We start from the raw sequence: 12,284 nt of genomic DNA, 5'->3' as shown, positions 1-12,284 counted from the left end.
CGTGGACTTGGCAAATCTCTGAGTACTTTCCCTGGTATTGGTTCATTGTCATTATTTCTTACATTGTATGATAGTTTATGATTATGTGTAACACAATGACATCCAAAAAGGCTAAGTTTGCCTTTCTGAAGCACCAAACACTCACAAAACGCTATCATGTACTGTATGATCATGTGACTTCTTGGGATACGTAGCTCTGTTAGAACATTTAAAACCTGTTCAACAGAACCTTTTATGTGTAAACAAACTTCAACGATAATCAGACGTGTCCTTTATGCTAGCTAGCATTAGCCCAAATGAAAAGTGACAACGGTATTCACATGTAATCTTGTAAATACTGCAGTCAGTTCTGAAGTTTTTTCCTTGGCTGCATGGACTCTGAGGAAAGGTTAAGGTTAGGATTACGGTTATGGTTCAGGTTAATACACGACTGCGGCCGCATCTACAGCTGCGCTCTGCGCTCTAGCTGCGTGACAGCTAACAGGACTTTATTAAATACTGCGACTTTAGCTTTGGATTCACATAAAATGTATGAAACAATGCAGCCATCTGCATCTTGGCTGCACCTATAGTGTCGCCAACATGAATGTCCTTCAGTTTTAGAGCTGGTCGCACGTCAACATGTTTGAGTAACATCAGACTTACAGAAGTAACTTTGAAGCTTGCTATGTATAATGACAAATATAATTTAAATCATTTTTGCATTTTTATTTTGAATTATTTTGCTAGAAAAACAAACAATGCTCCTAACAGTTTATGGTGACTCTAGCAGCTCCAAAAACATCTTTTAAAGTCCAAATACTCCACTATTTCCACATAAACAACAGCCCACTGCCCCAACCGGAAAGGACTGAGCGGTCGTATACCGTATGTGGTCATGCATTTAATCCATCGAGCAAGAAAACCAAAAGCAGAAAAAGGTTTTTGACAAAGAAAGAGCAGCTTTCTCACCAGCAAGAAGGTCCTGATGTTGGGGATCTTGTTGAGGTCCATGAGGAGCCGCAGAGCCTTCTCGTGGTTACTGCAGTACTCGCCGTACACCGAGAAGCTCTCCCTCTGCAAACAAGAGCAGAATCAGAAGGTGGACTGGACGCCATCTTTCCTTCAGCTACAGCTCAGAGCTGCTCCAGAAAAGCTGACTGCAGGGCTTTGGAGAAGGAAGTGAAAAGAGTTTCTGTTCTTAGCGGTGTCTTCAGTTAGTCAGGCTGCTAAGTTTCCGTATCAGATTTTGAGATGAGAATTAAATATTTACAGCAAAAACACAAAATCTCATGAAGTATTTTCATCTGGTTTCTGTCCTCTAATGATGATAATGAGACAAAGATAACCTCCCCGTTTATCTCATTTCATTTTATATTTTTTCATATCCTTTTAAGATAAATATCTAATAAACATGTTTTTTGTTTTTGTTTCACTTTACATAATCTGTGGATGCTGAGTGCTTTGATTTAGGAGAGTCCTGCTTGATTTAGAGAAAAAGGGACAATTTATTTGACTTGGAACAAAGTAGGAACGCATTTAACAGCATAAATGTATGTATGATTTTATGACTAATATATCTTAAATGCGTCATTCTTCTAGTCTTACTTTGGGATGATTGTGGTCTAGAAACTATGGGCTGTTGAAATGCATAAAATAGGATAAACTTGAGGGGAAAACTGTGTACAGCTAATTTAAGATTGAAAACTTTTTTTTGCAACACATTTCTATTTATGACTGGGTCCCTGTGCCCCTCAAGTACAGGGTTGTGTTAGGAAGGGCATCCGGCGTAAAAACTCTGTGGCGACCCCAAAAACAGGATAAGCCGAAAGGTGAAGTAGAAGATTTCTATTTTAAGACATATCTCCAATTTCCAGAGTAAAGTAAATCCATAAGAGTTTACAATGTGTGTTGAGATGATTTTGGAACTTTAGGAAATTTTACAAAGACATATTCTAATAGTTCAATTGGCCGATTTGTTTGTTTTTTTACTGGTTTTGCCCTTGCATGGTGAAAACTGCCCCCTCCTCTCTGAATCTGGATTCAGAACGTTGTTCAGAAAGACGACACGCATTCTTCCTGTATTCCCTCTTTATTTGAACTCTTCAGATTTATGACGGAGAGATACGTCAAATTATAGTTTTTACAGATACGTTTTTGTTCAGTTGTACGTTTTGGAAGTTTTTGGTTTTTATATTCATTGCAGCTTCATTTTGTCATGTTTTCTTCACAAGTGACCGATCTTTAACCACAAGAGATGCTCTCATCCAGATGAGCTTGTGGTTACCATCTGCATGATGCCATGGTACAGAATGACAACATATCATTACACTTCCACTGCCATACTCAAAAGCATGCACCAAATCTTCCTGATTGCTTCTGATGAAAAGTGACTCCACTTCTGAGTGTAGATGTTTGTTGGGGTGTGGGGGTTTCTGTGCTGTCATAGTCTTTAGAACTGAGGCTTCAGGGTCAGAGATGCAGCTCCTCAGGACGGCAAACTTTGACCCACAGATGCAGTTCCTGGGTTTCCACCAACAGGAAGTTGCGTTTCTCAGTGAAGATCTCCACTTTGACACTGATCTGTAGCAACCGATGATTCTCTAAGAGCATCTCTTGAAGTTAGAAACATCAACACCTGAAAGCTTCAGTCCAGCAAAGCCATTTCCACTTTTTTACATGTGCACGCACACAAACCTGCATTTCCCTTTACCGTCTGCAGCCCCGACTGACAGAAATATCAGCGCTTAAAACTCCAAGCATTTCTTGACATCATTTCTTGCACAACCATTAAAGCCAAAATAGTAGTTGGAAAAAAAAGTCGTCAGCATGTCAAGATGCAACTCTTCCTCTTTTTCTGCAGGGACGGCTTCTTCCTGTGCAACAAGAGCGACGAAAACAGGAGCTTTTATCAAGCTGCCACTGGGGTTTCATTACAACATGAAATATTACACCTGTCTCTTTAAATATACAGTGTGGATTGAAATGCATAATTCATGCAGAATGCAGCAGACGCATAACACCACAGCAGAAGCCGCCTGCAGGTCCTGCAGCCCTCCGAGTCCCACCTAATGACACGGACCTGCTGGGATGTGAAACCGCGAGTTTGCCGGAGACCTCATCTTGTTGCCCTGAAACTGAAACCGTCATTCGAAACGACTTTGAGTGAAATCAGAAACTGCAGGTGCTCGCCGGCCGCTTTCTCCTTCTAATAAAACGCTGCTGTCGCCGAAGACACCGAGTAGAACGAGTGGCGCGGTAACGAGTCCACGCTTGGCTTTTAAAGGGTAACGACACCTTTCAGTTTACGAGCGACTGGCGGTCCAGAAGCCTGAATGAGCACAGATGTGCTGCAGGCTTCAAACAGAGGATGAGGGACGCTCGCTTTGATCAGTTACTCGCAGGTCTGCCACACCCTCAGCAGCAGCAGCAGAAGCAGCAGCAGCCTCAGCATGTTTCTGGTCCCCATGAAAGAATTTATGGTCAACAAACTTATTTTAACAAAGGCAGAACATACAGAAGAAGAAGTTACTCAAAATTCATGACAAGAAGGGAATTTAGTCTGTAAAGTCCCACTCTGATAACTTCTGATCTATTCTCAAGGCGTTCTGTCGTCTCTTCATTATAATTATGATGGTTTTAGCCAGAATCTAGATTGTTTTCTAGGACCTAGTTTGTGCAAAGCGGCAGGATTTCATTAGAAATTCACCTCTGAGTTGTGGGCGGGGCCATTGCTGTAGAGCAACCCCACCCCCTCTTCCCATCCCCCATACCTGAGAGCTCTCCGTTTACATTCTCTCCCACTACCTTACAGCCCCTTAGACCTCCAACCTGACATTAGTGGTGTGACAAAAATGTTGAGGAATATAGTTGACAGTTTAGAAAGATTCCAGTTCATACGAGGAAAACAAAGACGTTCATGGATCTATTTGTCTGTAAGTGGGTGGATTAGAATGGGGCACCACCAAGTGTTTTTTCTTTATACAATGTTATGCAATGATTCACAAAGATTTGAATGGAGAAAGTCAACCTTGAGCTTAATTTTCTTTGTTCCATCAGAAAAAAGCCACAAAAACATTTTAAAAACACCAAAATCACAATTTTCATCAGAGTGGGTCTTAAAATGTTCCCCAAAAATGTAAACAAGTCCAGTTTTTGTTTTTGTGAAATATCCATGCATCCATTTTCCAAACCTGTTGAATCCCCTCTGGGTTGCTGGAGTTTATCTCAGATTCTGTTAGATCAGGGTGTCAAACTCGCACGGGGGGCCAAAATCCAAAACACATCTTAGGATAAACATTTACTGGACTCTCTAAAACTACATATTTAGAACTTTAAAATTGTAACTTCTTAACATAATTATGAACTAGATATATAGCATTACCTGAGATAATGTTAATGTGAATGCTGTAAGCTGAATTTGGCCACTAAAGATGTTGAAATTGATAGCTGAAAACAATGAAGCTGATAGCAAACTAAAATATTAGCTAAAGGCCAAATTATCCTAAAGACTGAAAAGAAAAAAAAGAAAAATCTTATGTTAGCCAAAACAGCTAGCATGTAGATATGTAATATTAGCTAAACTCTAAAATAGCCTTAAAAATCTTAGTAAATTTCAAAACAATCCAAAAAGCTATCAGAATGCTTTTTTTTTAAACTTTAAAACTGCAACTTTTTAACATAATTATGAACAATAAAAAGGCAGGAATATTATTCCAGAATAAATCAACTTAAACCTTAAATAACTTTCAATATTTCCCTCTCCAGTTAGAAATGAGCTCAAGATGACATCGGATCATTAATAATAGCAAAATAAAATGATCTGGAGGGCCGGATAGAATTATGCGAAGGGCCGGATCCGGCCCCTGGGCCTTGACTTTGACACGTGTGTGTTAGGTGAATACAAGGTTCACCAGTCTGTTGCTGGGGAACACACTCACATGCACACCTAGAAGAGTTTGGAGACACCTGTTAACCTGTAAAGCATATTTTTGGAAACTGAAGAAACCCAAACATGCACCACACGCTAACACACAGCTGGGATTTGAACCAAGAGTGCAGACCACTACACCTCCTGTTTGATACATGTCTTCTTACAGGATGTTGTCCTCAGTTTTCCTGAGGTCACATGAAAGGAACCAAACTGTTTCTTCCTCTGTCACATTTCCCTGCTGCAGAGCGCGCTTCACCGCAGAGGATCAGAGGCATGACAGACGGCTCCTTCTGTTATTGCAAAACACGGCTGGAGGAAACACGAGCGGACACGTGAACGCCGCCGCCATCCGTTCCTTCCTAATCCTCCTGGATGTGTTTAGTGACGCAACATGAAGCAGCTTTTTCAGCATCTGTAACGCGACCTGTCTGCTGACAAGAACAGCACGCTGATCCGCAACTCTGTTTACACTAAACCGTGTTCCAGTGATACTTCCTCTCCTCGCCACACAGCAGCAGCTCTGTCCGCTGAGCGCACAAAGTCTCCACTCCAAACATCAGGACGGCTCTGAAGGACATCTGTTGTGCCCGGAATAGCTCAGAGAGCGTGTTTTCTTTCTTTGATAAACATGGCTCCTTCTTTAGCTCTTTCTTCAGGTTCTTCGTCACTAGAATCTGTAGCAGAGACTCGGGAGAGGGGAACCCGCCACGAACCGTATCAGTTGAAGTGAAACACGCACGGTTCCCTGAATGCTGCCTTGTGCGCTGTGGTCTGACAGACATTCCCCACAACAGAGCAGATATTCAGGTCCAAATCAAACCCCTGATTTCAGCACACCGCTGCTGGGTTGAACGGTTAGACCAGGAGTCTGCAACCTTTGACAGTTAGAGCCATTTGGGCTTGTTTTCTACTGATCAAAACCTGGAAGGAGACGTATATTCTTACTTTAGCCTTTAAGAACTATGGATTACATTCTCTACCAGATATATATATATATATATATTATAAATATGAATTATGTCTATTATTTGGCACGGACAAAAGCAAAAATAGAAAAAGAAACTAGCTTCTCTCACAATGTTTTTTTTTTTTTTTACATTTTTACCTCAGTTGATGTCGAATTAGAACAAAAATAACCTTGTTGCTTAAATACTAGCATGTTGCTAAAGTAGAAGCTACACTCTAAGTTAGAGTAAAGAACCCCAGTAGTTAACAAATTAGTCAAAAACAATAGCACATTGCTAATATATTAGCTAAACTCCAAATTTGCATAGAAAACTCAGCAGAGGCCAAATTAGCCAAAAAAAGCAATTTAGCATGTTGCTAAAGTAGAAGCTAAACTCAAAAAACCAGTAGACAGCAAAAAGATTAGCATGTTGCTATAATACTAGTTAAACTCCATTTTGTTTAATTACTACATAAGATGAAAACAGCCCATGATTATATTTAAAGGCTTGTTGTCAATCTATATAAAATTTTAAAATTTGAAGACTTTCTCATTCATTTCCTATGGAGCATATTTTGCTCAATTTTTCAAAAACTATTAAGTTTATGAATACCAAAAATACCAGCAGTAATGTCCTGAACGTTTGGTACCAAGATTGCTGAAATCTCTGAAAGTGTGATTTAGTTTTTACGTGCCGAAAAACGTACAGAATGGAGCAGGAGAATCACTATAGTGTGAATGATTATTAAGCAATCACACAATACAGAGAAACTGAATCACAATAGCGAGTATGCTTTAAAGCAGTCACACAATAAATGCTACTTATGTAATCCTTACTATTATTTTATCTGTCTTCAGCCAGAGAGCCACCATGCAGAGATTAAAGAGCCACATGTGGCTCCGGAGCCACATGTGGCTCTGGAGCCGCAGGTTGCAGACCCCTGGGTTAGTATGATGGACCCCACGAAGGATTTCCTTCAAATGTCTGCATGCAAAGGTACCGTTTCCTCTGAAGTTACTTCAATGAATCTTCGTGAATCATCAACGTCTGTCTCTGAAGAGCGATGAATGATCCCAGCTTCCTCCTGACTGGCAGACAGCCTTGAGGAACAATGCAGGAGGTTAATCAAATCCCAGTCATGGTGTTGACCTCTGCTGGGGCCAAGGGTCACGGCTGGAGGGCGCCAGACGAGGCGAGCCGATTGGCTGAGAGGTGCGAGTGCCGAAGGAGACAAAGGTCACGGGTTGTTGAAGGAGGTGTAATGGATACGGCAGGAACAAAGGTGCTGTGTGGGAAGCTCAATACACACGAAAAAACACATCAGGAGATCAATACCAAGAAGAAAAATGTAAATGTAGACTTTACAACTTCAGAAAACAACATGGAAATCCCCAAATCCACAAAATAATCCATGAAATACGTTTGTTCACAGCAAAGAAAGACTTTTCTCTGATGAGGAGGGGTCAGAACAAATGGAGAAGGTCCAAGAATTCTGATTTTCCTCAAAAAATAAGAGTTTTTGCATAAAGATGTGAGGTCCCAGAAAAAGTAGACTTGTTCTACAGGTTCTTGTGTCATTTTTGGATAATCAGGGAGATACATGAAGAAAATTGAGCTTGAATTTGAATTTCTGATTGTTTCTTTATTCAAATCGTTGTGAATCAGGAGCAGACGAAAAAATGCTGTTCGAAAAAGACTGTAGAAAATCCGCTGGGCGGGGCCACAAAGTCTTTGCTCCGCCCTATTCTGATAGGACAAATAGAACAAATGGATCCATGAACGTCTTTGTTTTCCTCGTCTGAGCTGGAATCTGGATCTAAACGATTAGTCGAGTAATCGACTATTAAATTAGTAAATTACTACTTTAATAGTCGATTAGTCGTTACTTTGTTATTTGGAGTCGGAGTGTAGTAAAGTTGAATGAAGTTGTGAGCGTTCAGCAACCAAAAAAAATTACTTTTTTTATATTTGACTCAATGAGACCAAATCTTAATCATTCTTAAAAACCATTTCATATATATATATATTTATATAGAGAGAGCAGACCCCTGGCCTAAACAAAGAGCTCTAAGAAACAAGGTGGGGGAAGAGGGGGCGTGGCTCCTCTGCACCAACAGCCCCGCCCACAACTCAAAAGTGAATTTCTACTGAACTCCTGCCGCTCTGCAGAAACTATGTCCTAGAAAACGACAGGTTTCTATATTTAGGCTAAAAGCGGCATCATCAGAAGGAAAAGAACACCTGAACACTTTGAAAACAGACGAGGAGATGATCAGAGACTTGTTCTTCATGTCCCCACTTCTAGGTCCAGTTTTAGTCTCAGATTTGTTCAGATACATTTCATCTACTTTGACCCATAAGTCCTTCAGGTGCACCAAACAGGTGTGATGATCTCTGACCACACAAATCTGATTTCTGAGCCTTTACTACAGTTCGTTGTGAGGAACGCGGTAGAATGAAAAAACAGATAAATCATGAAGCGGTTCTATTGGTTTCTTTACGATCCTGGCACCTGCTGATCTGCTGCTGGTTCTGCTGCATCTGAGCTGCCGGAATTGATTCTCCACCGTGACACTTGGCCTTGAACTGTGACAGCTCAGACATGTGTGAAGATCCGTTCTGATGAGCCAAACTCTGAGGCAGGGCTCAAACGCCTTTCGTGCCGCATGCACGTCACGCATAAATGCTGGGGTAATGACTTCAGAAGGAGCGTGCAGGATGAAGTCTGAGGAGAAACCCGCGGTGGGGGTCGACACTGCATCTGTTTTTAAATGAGATGAAATGGACCTGCAGAGGTTTTTAGACGTTTGTGGGGCCGGAGGAGCCCAGAATTAGAGCTTTAGTGAAGTTATCATGGAGGTGCAAAACAGAAAGTGAGAATCTGAGCTTGAGGTTGAGCGCTACCAGCGAAAACATTGTCCCCTCGCTGAGTTACACGCCATCTCTTCCTCTCCGGACACAGAGCCTTCTTTGTTTATTCCCCGAGGCCACATGAGTTCAAACAGAGGGGAGCTGGGTGGGGAGCAGTGAGGCTGCAAATTGGGCAGAATCTCAGTATGAAGGGATGAAAAAGCTAAAGCACGTGTCAAAGTCAAGGCCCGGGGGCCAGATCCGGCCCTCAAGGTAATTCTATACGGCTTTTCTTTTTACGTTTTTTAGGCTGTTTTGGAGTCAGGCTAATATTCACACGCTAGCTGTTTTGACTAGCTTAAGTTTTTTATTTTAGCTGGCTATCAGCTTCAGCATTTTCTGCTATTAACTTTAGTGATTTCAGCTATCAGCTTCAATGTTTTCAGCTATCAATTTCAGCATTTTCAGCGGCCAAATTCAGCTTACAGCATTCACACTAGCATTATATATCTAGTTCATAATTACGTTAAAAAGTTGCGGTTTTAAAGTTTTTTAAAGTTAGTTTTAGAGTGTTAAAAGTTCATCCTGTTTGTCCCGCGACCTAAGGTGTGTTTTGGATTTTCGCCCCTTGTGGGATTGAGTTTGACACTCCTGAGCTAAAGTGAGGAGAGGCGTTTCTGCCCGACAGGATGCAGGCTGATTGTGAAACAGGTGGTCTGGAAGGAGCGCCCAGGAGGGCCCAGGAGATTCTCACAGATCTGCGGTTAGGGGTGAGCCATGAAAAGGATTTCTGCGTGGAAGTGGAAGTCATGCATGAAAGTGTGGCCCCACGGTTTGCATACACGCGTGACAGCCCGCCGTTTCACGCTCGCGGCTTTGTGTCGTGCACTTACAAACTGGAGGAACACGTGTCCCAGAGAATGATGGGGCTGGGGTTCGGGCTGCAAACTGGTCTCCACCGCTGACAAAACCTCTTTGTGCAGCTCCAGGATGTCCTCAATGTTTGAAAACAGGATCTGAAGAGCAAAAAAAATGAATGAATGTAAAGGTAGGGATGCACAGGAAGGAAAAGAGGACGGGAAGGAAAGACGTGGAGGCATCAGTGAACAGTGGGAGCAAACGCGATCTCTGCATTTACATAAAGGAGCAAAAACAAGCATCTGTACCTTGACATGTTCAGGAGAAAGACACTGCTGATCATCGGCAGTTTGTTGGATTCTGTGCAAAAAGGCCTGAGGAGGAAACAGAAAGGAAACAGCTTAACATGGAGGATAACACCAGAGTTAGAGGACACAAGGAACATGATTCTGAGCATTTGATAAGCATGAGAGAACATGAGAGAACATGAGAGAACATGTGTGACTTTTGACAAGTTCCTGCTGCCACAGATTTATCCTCAGACTGACACAGATTTCTCCCCCAGAATCTTCTGACACTTAAAAGTGGCTGTTTGTTCCCGCTGCGGACGAAAGCGACGCAGCCGAGCGTTCAGGTGTGAGACGTCAGCCAGAACAACTGCTTTGATGCTGCAGTGTCAACACAACCCTCAAAGCGTCCAGCTTTTGTTTGTGTAGTTTTGTGTGTTTGTTCAATCCTGGGAAGAGTTCTACATAACAGATGCTGAGGACCAGAGCAGCAAGAGTCCAGATGACTGCAGGCTGACAGAATCGGGCAAACTGACGCATAAAACCATCCCGTAAAAACATGAATCCTTTCTGGTCTGAAAGACCCCATCATCACTTCCAACAGTCAGAACTGAAAGATTTACAGGAAAAACAGAAATCCAAGTACAACAAAACAAATAAAACAGCATTTAATATATCAACTAGTGCTGCCACAAATTATTCCTTTAATAGTCGACCATGAAAAGGAAAAAGTGGCCAAGAAGATGAATGAATGAATGAATATTAAAACATAGTCCATGAATATGTTTAAAGCCTTGAAGACTTTCTTATTCATTTCCTATAGACCATATTTTGTTTAATATTTCAAAAACTATAAAGTTTATAAATACCAAAAATACCAGCAGTAATGTTCTGAACGAGCTGAACGCTTTGATACCAAGATCACTGAAAGTGTGATTGAGTTTTTTTGTGTCAAAAAATGTACAGAAAGGAGCAGGAGAATCACTGATGTGTGAATGCTTACTAAGCAATCACACAATTAAATGAGGTTAGGATCTGAAACATGGAACTATTTTTCACAAAAAATAAAAACTGACTCAAATATAGAAAAAATGCATTTTTTGGTGGTGAACGCTCATAACTTTGTTGAACTTTACTACACTCTGACTCCATATAATATCAAGTAACGACTAATCGACTATTAATTAGTCATCGACTATTTTAATTGTCAATTAGTCGACTAACTTCTGTTTGTCACAACTACAGAAAAATTGTGAAAAAATGAACCAATAACTTTTAAAAGAAAACAAACCTGAAAAAGACGCCAATCTAAAATAAAATGACTAGAACTGATATAGACCGTCACCTGGAGTTCAGTGTCGTACATGATCAATGTTTGGGGCTGGAAATCAAAAACTGAGGTATTTTTGTGGAGAACTTGATCATTTAGTCAAGAGAAAAAATAAATTGCTGGAAAACTTTCATAACTATGGTTCCTCAGAGTTAGACTTGATGTAAAAATAAAGCTTGAAGATAGGTTTAGTAAAGGAAGCCACAATCTGCTGAACTTCTGAAGCAACAGGAAGGGACCCGAGGTTAGAATGAGGGTCCACCCCAGCTCTAAAGCCCAGTTCTGTGGAACTTTCTGCATGGGTCGGGTTTGGAAAAAAGACCAGGAACACGGAGCAGCTCATGGGGGTTCTTCATTCGATTCCTCTCCATTTACATCGTCTGCTAAAGAGGCTAATTCTCAAGAAGATTTCAAGCTGCAGAGAAATGCCCTCAAGCTGCAAAGGTTTGTGTTCATGCAGAAAATGCAGATTCACGAAGAGGTATCTGCACCCACGACAACCCGGACTTTAGCGTTCTGGGGTCTGAGACGAGAACCGAACCGTGGTTAAATCTTTAAGTTCAGTCCTTACAGAGAAGCTCTCATTTAGACTGTTAGAGGAACTCAGGTTGTGAGCAGGAAACAAAACAATACATCTGTGGTCCCGCAGGCAGGAAACGCAGCGGTCTGCCTTCTGCAGTGGGAGGAGCCATCAGGTTCGCAAAAATAAAACACTTGTTTGCAGGTCAAGTTTACATACGAAACTGGACGATGGAAAAATACTGACTGGGTTGTGCAAAGAATAGAAAAAGAAATAAATAAAACGTAAACCAGGAACTTTAACTGTATTCATAGTTTCTGCCACAAGAAGAAAAACTGCTGGCGGCCCACAATGCAACAGTCATACCCTAAAGGTAAAAAACAACAACAATGGTCCATCGTCCCCGAACTCACCGGGGAGTCTGCTGATCACATCAGCTGTTAACAATGACCCCCCCACTGGCATCCTTCAGGTTTCATTGGTGATTTTATTTCCTTTTTGGAGTCCCATAAGAGATTTAGGCCACATTATTCTTTAAGAACGTTTCTACTGGTGTGATGTCATCTTTTTTTATTGTTTT

The 12,284-nt window shown here is 41.4% G+C and overlaps 1 protein-coding gene across 3 annotated transcripts in view; it reads right to left on the bottom strand.

The window, feature by feature from the left end:
• prex1 (phosphatidylinositol-3,4,5-trisphosphate-dependent Rac exchange factor 1) overlaps positions 1 to 12,284 on the bottom strand; it is a 98,999-nt gene that overhangs the window by 67,770 nt on the left and 18,945 nt on the right. For all 3 annotated transcript variants that reach the window (XM_024292650.2, XM_024292652.2, XM_024292651.2), the window contains exons 2-4: positions 9,876 to 9,941; positions 9,603 to 9,725; positions 952 to 1,056 (exon numbers count right to left, since the gene is read on the bottom strand). In XM_024292650.2, coding sequence (XP_024148418.1) covers positions 952 to 1,056; positions 9,603 to 9,725; positions 9,876 to 9,941 — 294 coding nt within the window. The remainder of the gene's footprint in view (positions 1 to 951; positions 1,057 to 9,602; positions 9,726 to 9,875; positions 9,942 to 12,284) is intronic.

This window comes from Oryzias melastigma, linkage group LG7, assembly GCF_002922805.2.
Source record: "Oryzias melastigma strain HK-1 linkage group LG7, ASM292280v2, whole genome shotgun sequence".
NCBI lineage: Eukaryota > Metazoa > Chordata > Actinopteri > Beloniformes > Adrianichthyidae > Oryzias > Oryzias melastigma.
The sequence above is the reverse complement of the archived record's forward strand: the minus strand, read 5'-3'. Positions and strand labels throughout refer to the sequence as shown.